The sequence below is a fragment of the Oncorhynchus clarkii genome, chromosome 31 (assembly GCF_045791955.1).
Source record: "Oncorhynchus clarkii lewisi isolate Uvic-CL-2024 chromosome 31, UVic_Ocla_1.0, whole genome shotgun sequence".
Taxonomy (NCBI): Eukaryota; Metazoa; Chordata; class Actinopteri; order Salmoniformes; family Salmonidae; genus Oncorhynchus; species Oncorhynchus clarkii.
Genome location: NC_092177.1, coordinates 340,738 through 361,049, shown reverse-complemented (window position 1 = coordinate 361,049; position 20,312 = coordinate 340,738). Strand labels below are relative to the sequence as shown.

Genomic DNA, 20,312 nt, shown 5'->3' with positions numbered 1-20,312 from the left:
TGACCTGAGACATTTTGACATGGACCTGACAGAACATTGGACATGGACCTGAGAGACATTTTGACATTGACCTGAGAGACATTTTGACATGGACCTGAGAGACATTTTGACATTGACCTGAGAGACATTTTGACATGGACCTGAGAGACATTTTGACATTGACCTGAGAGACATTTTGACATTGACCTGAGAGACATTTTGACATGGACCTGAGAGACATGTTGACATGGACCTGACAGAACATTGGACATGGAGCTGAGAGACATGTTGACATGGACCTGAGAGACATTTTGACATGGACCTGAGAGACATTTTGACATGGACCTGAGAGACATTTGACATGGCTAATGCTGTGTTCTTATGCTCAAACTTTACAAAACCAATGGGGGCCTGATTGTCTAGCTTTTATTTAGTTGATTGTTGGCTATCATAAATATATATACAGTTGAAGTCGGAAGTTTACATACACCTTAGCCAAATACATTTAAACTCAGTTTTCCACAATTACTGACATTTAATTCTAGTAAACATTCCCTGTTTAGGTCAGTTAGGATCATCACTTTATTTTAAGAATGTGAAATGTCAGAATAATAGTAAAGAGAATGATTTATTTCAGCTTTTATTTCATTCATCACATTCCCAGTGGGCCAGAAGTTAGAATTGCCTCTAAATTGTTTAACTTGGGTCAAACGTTTCGGGTATCCTTCCACAAGCTTCCCACAATAAGTTGGGTGAATTTTGGCCCATTCCTCCTGACAGAGCTGATGTAACTGAGTCAGGTTTGTAGGCCTCCTTGCTCACACACGCTTTTTCAGTTCTGCTCACAAATGTTCTATAGGTTTGAGGTCAGGTTTTTGTGATGGCCACTCCAATACCTTGACTTTGTTGTCCTTAAGCCATTTTCCCACAACTTTGGAAGTATGCTTGAGGTCATTGTCCATTTGGAAGACCCATTTGCGACAAAACGTTAAGACTGATGTCTTGAGATGTTGCTTCAAAATATCCACATAATTTTCCTTCCCCATCTATTTTGTGAAGTGCACACGTCGCTCCTGCAGCAAAGCACCCCCACAATATGATGCTGCCACCCCCTTTCTTCACGGTTGGGATGGTGTTCTTCGGCTTGCAAGCCTCCCCCTTTTTCCTCCAAACATAACAATGGTCATTATGGCCAAACAGTTCTGTTTTTGTTTCATCAGACCAGAGGACATTTCTCCATTAAGTGTTTCCTCCAGCATCTTCACAAGGTCCTTTGCTGTTGTTCTGGGATTGATTTGCACTCTTCGCACCAAATTATGTTCATCTCTAGGAGACAGAAGATGTCTCCTTCCTGAGCGGTATGACGGCTGCGTGGTCCCATTGTGTTTATACTAATGTTTGTACAGATGAACGTGGTACCTTCAGACGTTTGTAAATTGCTCCCAAGGATGAACCAGACTTGTGGAAGTAAAACAATTTTCTGAGGTCTTGGTTGATTTCTTTTGATTTTTCCATGATGTCAAGCAAGGAGGCACTGAGTTTGAAGGTAGGCCTTGAAATACATCCACAGGCACACCTCCAATTGACTCAAATGATGTCAATTAGCCTATCAGAAGCTTCTAAAGCCATGACATCATTCTCTGGAATTGTCCAAGCTGTTTAAAGGCACAGTCAACTTAGTGTATGTAAACTTCTGACCCACTGGAATTGTGATACAGTGAATTATAAGTTAAATAATCTGTCTGTAAACAATTGTTATAAAAATTACTTGTGTCATGCACAAGTTCGATGTCCTAACCGACTTGCCAAAACTATAGTTTGTGAACAAGAAATTTGTGGAGTGGTTGAAAAACTAGTTTTAATGACTCCAACCTAAGTATATGTAAACTTCCGACTTCACCTGTATATACAGTTCCATTATATTTTCTACTTGGTTTAAGTTGTTTAAATTGAACACTGTAAAGATGTATAGTATGAGATTTTAAAATGGAGCTATTTTCAGTTAAGAGAGCGTTTCCCAAACTCGGTCCTCGGGACCCCAAGAGGTGCACGTTTTGGATTTTGCCCGAACACTACAAAGCTTTTTCAAATGATCAAAGCTTCTCTAACGACATGTAATGGACAGAGAGACAGTACTCTACCTACATGTAATGGACAGAGAGACAGTACTCTACCTACATGTAATGGACAGAGAGACAGTACTCTACCTACATGTAATGGACAGAGAGACAGTACTCTACCTACATGTAATGGACAGAGAGACAGTACTCTACCTACATGTAATGGTCAGAGAGACAGAGAGACAGTACTCTACCTACATGTAATGGACAGAGAGACAGTACTCTACCTACATGTAATGGACAGAGAGACAGAGAGACAGTACTCTACCTACATGTAATGGACAGAGAGACAGAGAGACAGTTCTCTACCTACATGTAATGGACAGAGAGACAGTACTCTACCTACATGTAATGGACAGAGAGACAGAGAGACAGAGAGACAGTACTCTACCTACATGTAATGGACAGAGAGACAGTACTCTACCTGCATGTAATGGTCAGAGAGACAGAGAGACAGTACTCTACCTGCATGTAATGGTCAGAGAGACAGAGAGACAGAGAGACAGTACTCTACCTACATGTAATGGACAGAGAGACAGTACTCTACCTACATGTAATGGTCAGAGAGACAGAGAGACAGTACTCTACCTACATGTAATGGACAGAGAGACAGAGAGACAGAGAGACAGTACTCTACCTACATGTAATGGACAGAGAGACAGTACTCTACCTGCATGTAATGGTCAGAGAGACAGAGAGACAGTACTCTACCTGCATGTAATGGTCAGAGAGACAGAGAGACAGAGAGACAGTACTCTACCTACATGTAATGGACAGAGAGACAGTACTCTACCTACATGTAATGGACAGAGAGACAGTACTCTACCTACATGTAATGGACAGAGAGACAGTACTCTACCTACATGTAATGGACAGAGAGACAGTACTCTACCTACATGTAATGGTCAGAGAGACAGTACTCTACCTACATGTAATGGACAGAGAGACAGTACTCTACCTACATGTAATGGTCAGAGAGACAGAGAGACAGTACTCTACCTATATGTAATGAACAGAGAGACAGAGAGACAGTACTCTACCTACACGTAATGGACAGAGAGACAGAGAGACAGAGAGACAGTACTCTACCTACATGTAATGGACAGAGAGACAGAGAGACAGTACTCTACCTACATGTAATGGACAGAGAGACAGAGAGACAGTACTCTACCTACATGTAATGGTCAGAGAGACAGAGAGACAGTACTCTACCTACATGTAATGGACAGAGAGACAGAGAGACAGTACTCTACCTGCATGTAATGGACAGAGAGACAGAGAGACAGTACTCTACCTACATGTAATGGACAGAGAGACAGAGAGACAGTACTCTACCTACATGTAATGGACAGAGAGACAGAGAGACAGTACTCTACCTACATGTAATGGACAGAGAGACAGTACTCTACCTGCATGTAATGGACAGAGAGACAAAGAGACAGAGATACAGTACTCTACCTGCATGTAATGGTCAGAGAGACAGAGAGACAGTACTCTACCTGCATGTAATGGACAGAGAGACAGAGAGACAGTACTCTACCTACATGTAATGGACAGAGAGACAGTACTCTACCTACATGTAATGGACAGAGAGACAGTACTCTACCTGCATGTAATGGACAGAGAGACAGAGAGACAGTACTCTACCTACATGTAATGGACAGAGAGACAGAGAGACAGTTCTATACCTACATGTAATGGACAGAGAGACAGTACTCTACCTACATGTAATGGACAGAGAGACAGTACTCTACCTACATGTAATGGTCAGAGAGACAGAGAGACAGTACTCTACCTGCATGTAATGGACAGAGAGACAGAGAGACAGTACTCTACCTACATGTAATGGACAGAGAGACAGAGAGACAGTACTCTACCTGCATGTAATGGACAGAGAGACAGAGAGACAGTACTCTAACTGCATGTAATGGACAGAGAGACAGAGATACAGTACTCTACCTGCATGTAATGGTCAGAGAGACAGAGAGACAGAGAGACAGTACTCTACCTACATGTAATGGACAGAGAGACAGTACTCTACCTGCATGTAATGGACAGAGAGACAGAGAGACAGTACTCTACCTACATGTAATGGACAGAGAGACAGAGAGACAGTACTCTACCTGCATGTAATGGACAGAGAGACAGAGAGACAGTACTCTACCTACATGTAATGGACAGAGAGACAGACAGACAGAGAGACAGTACTCTACCTGCATGTAATGGACAGAGAGACAGAGAGACAGTACTCTACCTACATGTAATGGACAGAGAGACAGTACTCTACCTACATGTAATGGACAGAGAGACAGTACTCTACCTACATGTAATGGACAGAGAGACAGTACTCTACCTGCATGTAATGGACAGAGAGACAGTACTCTACCTACATGTAATGGACAGAGAGACAGTACTCTACCTACATGTAATGGACAGAGAGACAGTACTCTACCTACATGTAATGGTCAGAGAGACAGTACTCTACCTACATGTAATGGACAGAGAGACAGTACTCTACCTACATGTAATGGTCAGAGAGACAGAGAGACAGTACTGGACCTACATGTAATGGACAGAGAGACAGAGAGACAGTACTCTACCTACACGTAATGGACAGAGAGACAGAGAGACAGAGAGACAGTACTCTACCTACATGTAATGGACAGAGAGACAGAGAGACAGTACTCTACCTACATGTAATGGTCAGAGAGACAGAGATACAGTACTCTACCTACATGTAATGGACAGAGAGACAGAGAGACAGAGAGACAGTACTCTACCTGCATGTAATGGACAGAGAGACAGAGAGACAGTACTCTACCTACATGTAATGGACAGAGAGACAGAGAGACAGTACTCTACCTACATGTAATGGACAGAGAGACAGTACTCTACCTGCATGTAATGGACAGAGAGACAAAGAGACAGAGAGACAGTACTCTACCTGCATGTAATGGACAGAGAGACAGAGAGACAGTACTCTACCTACATGTAATGGACAGAGAGACAGTACTCTACCTACATGTAATGGACAGAGAGACAGTACTCTACCTGCATGTAATGGACAGAGAGACAGAGAGACAGTACTCTACCTACATGTAATGGACAGAGAGACAGAGAGACAGTTCTCTACCTACATGTAATGGACAGAGAGACAGTACTCTACCTACATGTAATGGACAGAGAGACAGTACTCTACCTACATGTAATGGTCAGAGAGACAGAGAGACAGTACTCTACCTGCATGTAATGGACAGAGAGACAGAGAGACAGTACTCTACCTACATGTAATGGACAGAGAGACAGAGAGACAGTACTCTACCTACATGTAATGGACAGAGAGACAGAGAGACAGTACTCTACCTGCATGTAATGGACAGAGAGACAGAGATACAGTACTCTACCTGCATGTAATGGTCAGAGAGACAGAGAGACAGAGAGACAGTACTCTACCTACATGTAATGGACAGAGAGACAGTACTCTACCTGCATGTAATGGACAGAGAGACAGAGAGACAGTACTCTACCTACATGTAATGGACAGAGAGACAGAGAGACAGTACTCTACCTGCATGTAATGGACAGAGAGACAGAGAGACAGTACTCTACCTGCATGTAATGGTCAGAGAGACAGAGAGACAGAGAGACAGTACTCTACCTACATGTAATGGACCGAGAGACAGAGCGACAGTACTCTACCTGCATGTAATGGTCAGAGAGACAGAGAGACAGTACTCTACCTACATGTAATGGACAGAGAGACAGTACTCTACCTACATGTAATGGTCAGAGAGACAGAGAGACAGAGAGACAGTACTCTACCTACATGTAATGGACAGAGAGACAGTACTCTACCTGCATGTAATGGACAGAGAGACAGAGAGACAGTACTCTACCTGCATGTAATGGACAGAGAGACAGAGAGACAGTACTCTACCTACATGTAAAGGACAGAGAGACAGTACTCTACCTACATGTAATGGACAGAGAGACAGAGAGACAGTACTCTACCTGCATGTAATGGACAGAGAGACAGAGAGACAGTACTCTACCTACATGTAATGGACAGAGAGACAGTACTCTACCTGCATGTAATGGACAGAGAGACAGAGAGACAGTACTCTACCTACATGTAATGGACAGAGAGACAGACAGACAGAGAGACAGTACTCTACCTGCATGTAATGGACAGAGAGACAGAGAGACAGTACTCTACCTACATGTAATGGACAGAGAGACAGTACTCTACCTACATGTAATGGACAGAGAGACAGTACTCTACCTACATGTAATGGACAGAGAGACAGTACTCTACCTACATGTAATGGACAGAGAGACAGTACTCTACCTACATGTAATGGTCAGAGAGACAGTACTCTACCTACATGTAATGGACAGAGAGACAGTACTCTACCTACATGTAATGGTCAGAGAGACAGAGAGACAGTACTCAACCTACATGTAATGGACAGAGAGACAGAGAGACAGTACTCTACCTACACGTAATGGACAGAGAGACAGAGAGACAGAGAGACAGTACTCTACCTACATGTAATGGACAGAGAGACAGAGAGACAGTACTCTACCTACATGTAATGGTCAGAGAGACAGAGATACAGTACTCTACCTACATGTAATGGACAGAGAGACAGAGAGACAGAGAGACAGTACTCTACCTGCATGTAATGGACAGAGAGACAGAGAGACAGTACTCTACCTACATGTAATGGACAGAGAGACAGAGAGACAGTACTCTACCTACATGTAATGGACAGAGAGACAGTACTCTACCTGCATGTAATGGACAGAGAGACAGAGAGACAGAGAGACAGTACTCTACCTGCATGTAATGGTCAGAGAGACAGAGAGACAGTACTCTACCTGCATGTAATGGACAGAGAGACAGAGAGACAGTACTCTACCTACATGTAATGGACAGAGAGACAGTACTCTACCTGCATGTAATGGAAAGAGAGATAGAGAGACAGTACTCTACCTGCATGTAATGGTCAGTGTTTCATCTGCGTGGATCACAAGGTCTTCTTTGGGGCTGTCAAGGGTGGGCGGAGTCATAGAATAGCCAATCACCAACCCTGAGGGAACAAAACAAAGTCATATGATTGGACGCTGACACTCAAAACACTGATTTGATGAGAAACAGATTCCCACAGAGGTAAATTAGTGTGTATTGGTTTAAAAAGACTGTCAAACCCCCTTAATGTCACGCCGATCAGGATCAACCCAACAGGATGCACCAACCAAATCGTAGTGCCATCTCTATCTATTCGCTGATCAGGATCAACCCAACAGGATGCACCAACCAAATCATAGTGCCATCTCTATCTATTCGCTGATCAGGATCAACCCAACAGGATGCACCAACCAAATCATAGTGCCATCTCTATCTATTCGCTGATCAGGATCTCAACCCAACAGGATGCACCAACCAAATCATAGTGCCATCTCTATCTATTCGCTGATCAGGATCTCAACCCAACAGGATACACCAACCAAATCATAGTGCCATCTCTATCTATTCGCTGATCAGGATCAACCCAACAGGATGCACCAACCAAATCATGTCATTATATTACACGTAGCTCAGGGAAATATAGAGATATAGAGATACACACACAGGGCATTACGAAGGTATTCAGACCCCTTCCCTCATTTTACATTACAGACTTATTCTAAAATGATGAGGAATTGTTTTTTATTTAATCCAATCGACACACATGACCCCATAATGGCATCACAATACCCCCATAATGACATCACAATACCCCATAATGACATCACAATACCCCCATAATGACATCACAATACCCCATAATGGCATCACAATACCCCCATAATGACATCACAATACCCCATTTTTGCAAATTTCTAACAAATAAAAACCCGAAATACCTTATTTACATACATAAGTACTAAGACCCTTTGATATGAGACTCAATTGAGCTCACCCTTGAGATGTTTCTACAACTTAAATAGAGGCCACCATCTTGGAGTCCACCTGTGGTAAATTCAATTGATTGGACATTATTTGGAAAGGCACACGCCTGTCTATAGGTCCAACAGTTGACAGTGCATGTCAGAGCAAAAACCAAGACATGAGGTCAAAGAAATTGTCGAGGCACAGATCTGGGGAAGGGTACCAAAAAAAATGTCTGCAGCATTGAAGGTCCCCAAGAACATTATTCTTAAATGGAAGACGTTTGGAACCACTCTTCCTTGAGCTGGTCGCCCGGCCAAACTGAGTAATCAGGGGAGAAGGGCCTTGGTCAGGGAGGTTACAAAGAACCCCGATGTTCACTCTGACAGAGCTCCAGAGTTCCTCTGTGGAGATAGGAGAACCTTCTAGAAGGACAACCATCTCTGCAGCACTCCACCAATCAGGCCTTTATGGTAGAGTGGCCAGACAGAAGCCACTCCTCAGTAAAAGGAACATGACAGTCCTCTTGGAGTTTGCCAAAAGGCACTTAAAAGACTCTCAGACCATGAGAAACAAGATTCTCTGTTCTGATGAAACTAAGAAGGAACTCTTTGGCCTGAATGCCAAGCATCATGTCTGGAGGAAACCTGGCACCATCCCTATGGTGAAGCATGGTGGTGGCAGCATCATGCTGTGGGGATGTTTTTCAGCAGCAGGGACTGGGAGACTAGTCAGGATCGAGGGAAAGATAAACTGAGCAAAGTGATCCTTGATGAAAACCTGCTCCAGTGCGCTCAGGACCTCAGACTGGGGTGAAGGTTCACCTTCCAACAGGACAATGACACAGCCAAGACAACGCAGGAGTGGTTTCGGGACTAGTCTCTGAATGTCTTTGAGTGGCCCAGCCAGAGCCCGGACTTGAACCCGATCGAACATCTCTGGAGAGACCTGAAAATATCTGAGCAGCAATGCTCCCCATCCAACCTGACAGAGCGTGAGAGGATCTGCAGAGGAGAATGAGAGAAACTCCCCAAATACAGGTGTGCCAAGCTTCTATACACACCCTCCTATATAACTACTGTCTATACTGTCTATACACACCATCCTATATAACTACTGTCTATACTGTCTATACACACCATCCTATATAACTACTGTCTATACACACCCTCCTATATGGTGTGTATAGACAGTAGTTATAAAGGATGGTGTGTATAGACAGTAGTTATATAGGATGGTGTGTATAGACAGTAGTTATATATGATGGTGTGTATAGACAGTATAGACAGTAGTTATATAGGATGGTGTGTATAGACAGTATAGACAGTAGTTATATAGGATGGTGTGTATAGACAGTATAGACAGTAGTTATATAGGATGGTGTGTATAGACAGTATAGACAGTAGTTATATAGGATGGTGTGTAGAGACAGTAGTTATATATAGGATGGTGTGTATAGACAGTATAGACAGTAGTTATATAGGATGGTGTGTATAGACAGTAGTTAAAAAGGATGGTGTGTATAGACAGTAGTTATATGGGATGGTGTGTATAGACAGTAGTTATATATTATGGTGTGTATAGACAGTAGTTACATAGGATGGTGTGTATAGACAGTAGTTATAATAGGATGGTGTGTATAGACAGTAGTTATATAGGATGGTGTGTATAGACAGTAGTTATATATTATGGTGTGTATAGACAGTAGTTATAATAGGATGGTGTGTATAGACAGTAGTTATATGGGATGGTGTGTATAGACAGTAGTTATATAGGATGGTGTGTATAGACAGTAGTTATATATTATGGTGTGTATAGACAGTAGTTATAATAGGATGGTGTGTATAGACAGTAGTTATATAGGATGGTGTGTATAGACAGTAGTTATACAGGAGGGTGTGTATAGACAGTAGTTATACAGGATGGTGTGTATAGACAGACAGAAGGAGAGCTGACCACGTTAGGGCTTTCATCAATGTTAACAATATCCACTGTTCTAGTTCTGTTTATACAAATAAACAAATCAGCTTATTATTTATTAACCTCTGAGGTTTCATACAAATCTTCCAGTGGTTTGTAGCTCCCTCTTGGTGTTTCTGACATTACCTGAGCCGTCTCTCCCCTCATTCTACATATCATTCCTCCAGGCTATCCCAGTGGTTTGTAGCTCCCTCTTGGTGTTTCTGACATTACCTCAGCCTTCTCTCCCCTCATTCTACATATCATTTCTCCAGGCTATCCCAGTGGTTTGTAGCTCCCTCTTGGTGTTTCTGACATTACCTCAGCCTTCTCTCCCCTCATTCTACATATCATTTCTCCAGGCTATCCCAGTGGTTTGTAGCTCCCTCTTGGTGTTTCTGACATTACCTGAGCCTTCTCTCCCCTCATTCTACATATCATTCCTCCAGGCTATTCCAGTGGTTTGTAGCTCCCTCACAGTTTTGCCTGAGACCAAAGTGAGAAACGTTGATCATAAGAGCTGTGTTTCCCAGAAGTCACCGCACAGCAGGACAGCTCTGATTGACTCTTATGGCTGCAGGCTAGAAGGTGGGCCCAGCAGGACAGCTGTGATTGATACTTATGGGCCGCAGGCTAAAAGGTGAGCCCAGCAGCATAGCTCTCTTATGATGGACATTTCTCACATTGGTCTCTCAGGCAAAATGTTGCAGTACTATTCAATCTACAGTGTGAGGTTGTTACTAACCACTGAGGGGGGGGGGGGGGGGGGGGGTAATTTCAGACACACTGTTTGAGGGTAATTTCCCATGGAAAATGCTATTAGGCCTCCACCAATTTTCAGAAAATGACAAAAAACCCTAGCTACTTATTTGAGTCATTGTCCTCCTTCACAATAGAGGTATTTAGAAACGTGGAGAGATTCATAAAGACTCTGACACGTTCTAGAGGGGCTGTGACATAAGAGACAGAGAAGACCAAACCACATTCATTCTTTCGTGCGCTGAGAGAAGAGCACTAGGATGATTTCACAAACATCACTTAATGGACTTCATGATAATCCAGTTGTTTTCTGGACGGACAGGACATTGTACAGACACGACCACATTCCTCACATCCTGCTGCCCACGGAGCAACAATAGAGACATAGAGACATGTGATGTAAATATTTTATGCTCAGCTACAGAGTCAGAGTTGATTAGGGTTAGTTAGAGTTTATCTCAGTGGCAGCTCTGCCTGTACTCCTATTAGCATAGAGTAGGCCATAAGTAAGGGAAGGGGGAAACCAAGTCAGTTGTACAAATTAATACATTCAACTGAAATGACGCTGACAGACATGGCAGCTCTGTTTCTAGCTCCTAAGCAACATTGTTTTTTTTTTTTTTTTACATTATTAGACAATAACGTTTTTTTTTGTGTTATTACATACAGCCGGAAATAACTAATGTTCAGTCTCTGGACAATACAGTAGATGAGCTCAGGGCGAGGATCTCTCTCCAGGGAGACATCAGGGACTGCAACATACTCTGTTTCATAAAATCAAGGCTCTCTTCAGATATATTGTCATCGTCCAGACAGCCAGCTGGGTTCTCAGTACATCATGCAGATGGGAATAAAGAACTCTCCAGGATGTAGAAAGGCGGTGGTGTATGTTTCATGATTAACTACTTATGGTGTGATTGTGATAACGTACAGGCTCTCAAAGTCCTTTTGTTCACTAGAATAACTCACAATCAAATGCTGACCGTATTACCTCCCAAGAGAATTCTCTTCGGTTATAGTCACAGCCGTGTATATTGAGAATTTCAATAAGCATTTCTCTACGGCTGGCCATGCTTTCCACCTGGCTACCCCTACCCCGTTCAACTGCCCGGCACCCTCCACAGCAACCCGCCCAAGCCCCCACCTTTTCTCCTTCACCCAAATCCAGATAGCTGATGTTCTGAAAGAGCAGCCTTGGTTTCTGAAATGATTGCCTCGCCTGGTTTACCAACTACTTATCTGATAGAGCTTAGTGTGTCAAATCGGAGGGCTTGTTGTCCGGACCTCTGGCCATCTCTATGGGGGTAACACAGGGTTAAATTCTCGGGCCAACTCTCTTCTCTGTATACATCAATGATGTCGCTCTTGCTGCTGGTGATTCTCTGATCCACCTCTACGCAGATGACACCATTATGTATACTTCTGGCCTCTCTTTGGACGCTGTGTTAACTAACCTCCAGACAAGCTTCAATGCCATACAACTCTCCTTCCGTGGCCTCCAACTGCTCTTAAACGCAAGTAAAACTAAATGCATGCTATTCAATCGCTCACTGCCTGCACCTGCCCGCCCGTCTAGCATCACTACACTGGACGGCTGACTCTGACAACTACAAATACCAAGGTATCTGGTTAGACTGTAAACTCTCCTTCCGGACTCACATTAAGCATCTCCAATCCAAAATTAAATCTAGAATCGGCTTCCTATATCGCAACAAAGCATCCTTCACTCATCCTGCCAAACATATCCTCGTAAAACTGACCATCCTACCAATCCTCGACGATGTCATCTATAAAATAGCCCCCAACACTCTACTCAACAAACTGGATGCAGTCTATCACAGTGCCATCCATTTTTTTCACCAAAGCCCCATACACTACCCACCACTGCGACCTGTACGCTCTCGTTGGTTGGCTCTCGCTTTATATTCGTCGCTGAACCCACTGGCTCCAGGTCATCTATAAGTCTCTGCTAGGTAAAGCCCCGCCTTATCGCAGCTCACTGGTCACCATAGCAGCACCCACTCGTCACCGCCAAAGCCAATTCCTCCTTTGGTCACCTTTCCTTCCAGTTCTCTGCTGCCAATGACTGGAACGAACTGCAAAAATCACTGAAGCTGGAGACTCATATCTCCCTCATTAGCTTTAAGCACCAGCTGTCAGAGCAGCTCACAGATCACTGCACCTGTACATAGCTCATCTGTAAACAGCCCATCTATCTACCTCATCCCCATACTGTATTTATTTATCTTGCTCCTTTGCACCCCAGTATCTCTACTTGCACATTCATCTTCTGCACATCTACCATTCCAGTGTTTAATTTCTATATTGTAATTACTTCGCAACCATGGCCTATTTATTGCCATGCGAGGGTATGTTTGGCAGGATGAGTGAAGGATGCTTTGTTGCGATATAGGAAGCCGATTCTAGATTTAATTTTGGATTAGAGATGCTTAATGTGAATCTGGAAGGAGAGTTTACAGTCTAACCAGACACCCAGGTATTTGTAGTTGTCAACGTATTATAAGTCAGAGCCGTCCAGATTAGTGATGCTGGACGGGCAGCGATCGATTGAAAAGCATGCATTTTGTTGTACTTACTATCAACACATTGATTATAGTACTAGCTCTGGTACAACACTACTGACGTTCTGTCAACACATTGATTATAGTACTAGCTCTGGTCAAACACTACTGACGTTCTATCAACACATTGATTATAGTACTAGCTCTGGTAAAACATGTTCTATCAACACATTGATTATAGTACTAGCTCTGGTCAAACACTACTGACGTTCTATCAACACATTGATTATAGTACTAGCTCTGGTAAAACACTACTGACGTTCTGTCAACACATTGATTATAGTACTAGCTCTGGTCAAACACTACTGACGTTCTATCAACACATTGATTATAGTACTAGCTCTGGTAAAACATGTTCTATCAACACATTGATTATAGTACTAGCTCTTGTCAAACACTACTGACGTTCTATCAACACATTGATTATAGTACTAGCTCTGGTAAAACACTACTGACGTTCTGTCAACACATTGATTATAGTACTAGCTCTGGTCAAACACTACTGACGTTCTATCAACACATTGATTATAGTACTAGCTCTGGTAAAACATGTTCTATCAACACATTGATTATAGTACTAGCTCTGGTCAAACAGGTTCTATCAACTGGCCATGTACATTATGTTTTAGTTCAACATTATATCTGTTTGGGCTTCTTGCTGTCAATTTGCAGTCTTCTATTTTGTCTCCCTTTTTCTCTCCAATTGGTAGTTACAGTCTTGTTCCATCGCTGCAACTCCCCTACGTACTCGGGAGAGGCAAAGGTCGGGAGCCATGTGTTCTCCGAAATACAACCCTGCCAAGCGGCACTGCTTCTTGACACACTGCCCGCTTAACCCGGAAGCCAGCCGCACCAGAGGAAATGTGTCAGAGGAAACACCGTCCAACTGGCAACCGAAGTCAGCTTTCAGGCACCCGGCCCACCACAAGGAGTCGCTAGAGCGCAATGGGACAAGGAAATCCCGGCCGACCAAACCCTCCCCGTAACCCAGACAGTGCTGGGCCAATTATAAGCCGCCTCATGGGTGTCTCGGTCACGATTGGCTGTGACACAGCCTGGGATCGAACCCGGGGCTGTAGTGACGCCTCAAGCACTGCGATCCGGTGCCTTAGATCTCTGCGCCACATCGTGAGGCCCTAACAATTATTTTATTACTATGTTCCGGCCCCCGTCCATCCACTCCAGCTGGATCTAGATGATGATCTCTGGTGCACTGTGAATCAAAAAGGCAGCAACGTACACGTGTCTAAGTTATTGATGTTACCCCTGCAAGTGCTTTGTTTACCTTTCACCCTTTCCAAACACACTTTATTAAAGATAAGAACAATCCTATTGTACTCTCATCCATCATATCTCTCTGCTGGTGAATGCATGAGAAGGACCCAGGTACAAATACTCAAACTGGACCGTTTTGTCTCCATCTCTTCATTCAAAGACTCAAATCATGGACACTCAACTGATAGTTGTGGCTGCTTTGTGTGATGTATTGTTGTTTCTACCTTCTTGCCCTTTGTGCTGTTGTCTGTGCCCAATAATTGTTGTACCATGTTTTGTGCAACTACCATGTTGTGTTGCTACCATGCTGTTGTTATGTTGTGTTGCTACCATTTTGTGTTGCTACCATGCTGTGTTGTTGTCTTAGGTCTCTCTTTATGTAATGTAGTCTCGTCGTGATGTGAGTTTTGTCCTATATTTATATATTGTATTATTTATTTTTTTTAATCCCAGGCCCCCGAGCCTGCCTTTTGGTAGGCCATCAATGTAAATAGAACTTTGTTCTTAACTGACTTGCCTAATTAAATAAAAAATAAATAAAATTGAAATACAGTTCATTTTCCTGTTTTCCAAACACCACATGATAAAATAGTTTCTTCCTTCGCCACCTGGGGAATGAAAGCAGGCATGGCACCTACACCACCTGGGGAATGAAAGCAGGCATGGCACCTACACCACCTGGGGAATGAAAGCAGGCATGGCACCTACACCAGCTGGATGGATGAATGACATAACTTTTCGTCCAGCGTGGCTTTACAGAAAACAAACAATGAGTGGGTCTGAGGTGGGAAGAGAGCGTTGGGAAGAAGTGGTGGTCCGTGAATTGTATGGTTCCCAGCCCCTTCTCCCCTGCCACATATTGTCCTGAACCTGTGTAGGTGTGATTCAGACCAGACCTGTGTGGTCAATCAGCCTGCCTCGTATTATCCTGGTCCTGGAGGGTAACCTGCCTCACACCTACCCTCTATAGATTCCTGCCTCACACCGGTCCTCTATAGATTCCTGCCTCACACCACCCCTCTATAGATTTCTGCCGCACACCAACCCTCTATACATTCATGTCTCACACCATCCCTCTATAGATTCCTGCCACACACAATCCCTCTATAGATTCCTGCCTCACACCGGTCCTCTATAGATTCCTGCCTCACACCGTCCCTCTATAGATTCCTGCCACACACCGTCCCTCTATAGATTCCTGCCACACACCAACCCTCTATAGATTCCTGCCTCACACCAACCCTCTATAGATTCCTGCCTCACACCATCCCTCTATAGATTCCTGCCTCACACCGACCCTCTATAGATTCCTGCCTCACACCGACCCTCTATAGATTCCTGCCTCACACCGACCCTCTATAGATTCCTGCCTCACACCAACCCTCTATAGATTTCTGCCTCACACCATCCCTCTATAGATTCCTGCCTCACACCGACCCTCTATAGATTCCTGCCTCACACCGGTCCTCTGTAGATTCCTGCCTCACACCGACCCTCTATAGATTCCTGCCACACACCATCCCTCTATAGATTCCTGCCTCACACCATCCTCTATAGAATCCTGCCTCACACCGGCCCTCTATAGATTCCTGCCTCACACCGACCCTCTATAGATTCCTGCCTCACACCGACCTTCTATAGATTCCTGCCTCACACCGACCCTCTATAGATTCCTGCCTCACACCATCCCTCTATAGATTCCTGCCTCACACCGACCCTCTATAGATTCCTGCCACACACCATCCCTCTATAGATTCCTGCCACACACCATCCCTCTATAGATTCCTGCCTCACACTGGCCCTCTATAGATTCCTGCCTCACACTGGCCCTCTATAGATTCCTGCCTCATACCGACCCTCTATAGATTCCTGCCTCACACCGACCCTCTATAGATTCCTGCCTGAGGGGTCAATCACCATGCCTTGTATTGTCCAGGGCTCCTGGTGGTGCGATTCAGACCAGGTCCTGAGGGGTCAATCACCATGCCTTGTATTGTCCAGGGCTCCTGGTGGTGCGATTCAGACCAGGTCCTGAGGGGTCAATCACCATGCCTTGTATTGTCCAGGGCTCCTGGTGGTATGATTCAGACCAGGTCCTGAGGGGTCAATCACCATGCCTTGTATTGTCCAGGGCTCCTGGTGGTGTGATTCAGACCAGGTCCTGAGGGGTCAATCACCATGGCTTGTATTGTCCAGGGCTGCCCTGGGGGTCTCTGTGTGAAACCTGGGACCTCTAGATAAACACAGGGTTTATACACAGAGATAGAGGGCAAACCCAAGGTGTTGACACAGGCCTGGCTGGGGTGTACAGGCCTAACAGTGGGCCCCCATCCAGAGAAGGGTGAAGAAGGCCAACACGTGAGAGAGAAAGACATTTCCTCAGTGAAAACAATGTCCAGAGGAAATGTGAAATTGGCCTCTTACCAAAATACCATATGACAGACCACGTATACACCATGCATACCCTTATTGACAAACAAACAAAACAAAACATTATTCTAACGCTTTTACTTCAAAAAAAGCTTTTGACTCAATTTGGAATGAGGGTCTGCTATACAAACTGATGGAAAGCAGTGTTGGGGGACATACGACATTATAAAATGTATGTACACAAACAAGTGTGCAGTTAAAATAGGCAATAAAACACACACATGTCTTTCCTCAGGGTTGTGGGATGAGACAGGGATGCAGCTTGAGCCCCACCCTCTACAACATAAACAGTGCATTTGGAAAGTATTCAGATCCCTTGACTTTGTCCACATTTTGTTACGTTACAGCCTTGTTCTAAAATTGATTAAATAGTTTTTTCACTCATCAGTCTACACACAATATCTCATAATGACATCACAATACCTCATAATGACATCACGATACCTCATAATGACATCACAATACCTCATAATGACATCACAATTCCTCATAATGACAAAGCAAAAACAGTTTTTTTGAAAATTTTGCAACTTAAACCCCCCCCCCCGTAAATATCACATTCAGACCCTTTACTCAGTACTTGGTTGAAACACATGACATCGATCGAGTCTTTGTGGGTAAAACGCTACAAGCTTGGTACACCTGTATTTGGGGAGAGGCCTCCATTGGCAGACAGGCTATGTACCCACCGCCCACAAAATGAGGTGGAAACTGAGCTACACTTCCTGTATGACCAAATTTGAGACACGCATTTCCCTCAGATTACACAGACCCATAAAGAATTATAAAATAATTAATAATTATAAAACATCGATAAACTCCCAGAACTGTTAGGTGGAATACAGCAGTGTGTCATCACAGGAGCAAGATTTGTGGCCTGTTGCTATGAGAAAAGGACAACCAGTGGAGAACAAATATTGTAAATACAACCTGTATTGTAAAAAAAAAATGTAAACATATTTTTCCAATGCCAATAAAGCCCTTTGCATTGATCAAGAGAGAGCAGATTAGAGAGAGAGAGGAGAGAGAGCAGATTAGAGAGAGAGAGAGAGAGACAGAGAGAGAGAGCAGATTAGAGAGAAAGAGAGACTCAGTGAGCATAGCCTTGCTATTGAGAAAGGACCGCCGTAGGCAGACATGGCTCTCAAGAGAAGACAGGCTATGTGCTCACTGGCCACAAAATGAGGTGGAAACTGAGCTGCACTTCCTAACCTCCTGCCCAATGTATGACCATATTAGAGAGACATATTTCCCTCAGATTACACAGACCCACAAAGAATTCGAAAACAAATCCAATTTTGATAAACTCCCATATCTACTGGGTGAAATTCCACAGTGTGCCATCACAGCAGCAAGATTTGTGACCTGTTGCCACGAGAAAAGGGCAACCAGTGAAGAACAAACACCATTGTAAATACAACCCATATTTATGCTTATTTATTTTATCTTGTGTCCTTTAACCATTTGTACATTGTTAAAACACTGTATATATATATATATATATATATATATATATATATAAAATGACAATTGTAATGTCTTTATTGTTTTGAAACTTCTGTATGTGTAATGTTTACTGTTAATTTGTATTGTTTATTTCACTTTATATAATCACTTTATATATTATCTACCTCACTTGCTTTGTCAATGTTAACACATGTTTCCCATGCCAATAAAGCCCTTGAATTGAAATTTAATTGAATTGAATTGAATTGAGAGAGACAGAGAGAGAGAGAGAGCAGATTGGAGAGAAAGAGAGAGATAGTAAACACTGCTAACAATGACCACCGACAGGAAAGATATGGAAGTTGCCTCTTTCCTTCCCAGAGTTCAAGGACTTCACATTGTTGTTCTACCGCTACATACTAAACTGAAACAGAACTTTGTACTATTTTACCCTCCCCTGTCCCATCTCTCTCAGGACTTACCCACCATTTAAACTACTGTCCAATCTCTCTCAGGACTTACCCACCATTTAACCTACTGTCCCTGTCCCATCTCTCTGAGGACTTACCCACCATTTAACCTACTGTCCCATCTCTCTGAGGACTTACCCACCATTTAACCTACTGTCCCTGTCCCATCTCTCTGAGGACTTACCCACCATTTAACCTACTGTCCCATCTCTCTGAGGACTTACCCATCATTTAAACTACTGTCCCTGTCCCATCTCTCTGAGGACTTACCCACCATTTAAACTACTGTCCCATCTCTCTGAGGACTTACCCACCATTTAAACTACTGTCCCTGTCCCATCTCTCTGAGGACTTACCCACCATTTAACCTACTGTCCCATCTCTCTGAGGACTTACCCATCATTTAAACTACTGTCCCTGTCCCATCTCTCTGAGGACTTACCCACCATTTAAACTACTGTCCCATCTCTCTGAGGACTTACCCACCATTTAACCTACTGTCCCATCTCTCTGAGGACTTACCCACCATTTAAACTACTGTCCCATCTCTCTGAGGACTTACCCACCATTTAACCTACTGTCCCTGTCCCATCTCTCTGAGGACTTACCCACCATTTAAACTACTGTCCCTGTCCCATCTCTCTGAGGACTGACCCACCATTTAACCTACTGTCCCATCTCTCTGAGGACACACACAGGCACATACACACAGGCACACACACACACACACACACAGGCACACACACAGGCACACACACACAGGCACACACACAGACACACACACACAGGCACGCACACAGAGGCACACACACAGGCACACACACAGGCACACACACACACACACACACACACACACACACACACACACACCACACACACACACACACACACAGACATGCCTTCCTGTCACAGGCCACTCTCCGCTTGGTGAAACATGTACAGCTCGTCTGTTTGACAGACAGACATTAACCCAGCTGGAGATCATCAAGCAGCATCAAAGGTAAGGCCGCGGCCCAAATGGAACCGTTATTACCTTCACACTAAGTAGTGCACTGCAAAGGGAACCGGCTGCCATTTAGCACACACATTGTGAAGTGAAAGGATTTTCTCTCCTCCTCACTCTCTCCCAGCTACACAGGAAACATGGGACAGCTTTGTGTGTTAACTGAACTGCTCTGGGTTTTTTTCTCTCGACAGATGTCCTGTTTTCCTGACAGTCTTTCTGCTCTTCCACTTCCTGCTTTCAGGGACAGAGAGAGAGAGAGAGATGTTGGCGTTCCTGCTTCCTGGGTTGTCTGTAGTCTCTGATCAAGTCACATGACAGGAAGTAGAGGGTTTATATCAACAAATTAATCCC

At 43.8% G+C, this 20,312-nt stretch overlaps 1 protein-coding gene across 1 annotated transcript in view; it reads right to left on the bottom strand.

Annotated features, from left to right (window-relative positions):
* The window catches only part of LOC139390652 (fms related receptor tyrosine kinase 4), a 229,918-nt gene that overhangs the window by 136,940 nt on the left and 72,666 nt on the right, over window positions 1-20,312 (bottom strand). The window contains exon 2 of the mRNA XM_071137920.1: window positions 7,096-7,192. Coding sequence (XP_070994021.1) covers window positions 7,096-7,192 — 97 coding nt within the window. The remainder of the gene's footprint in view (window positions 1-7,095; window positions 7,193-20,312) is intronic.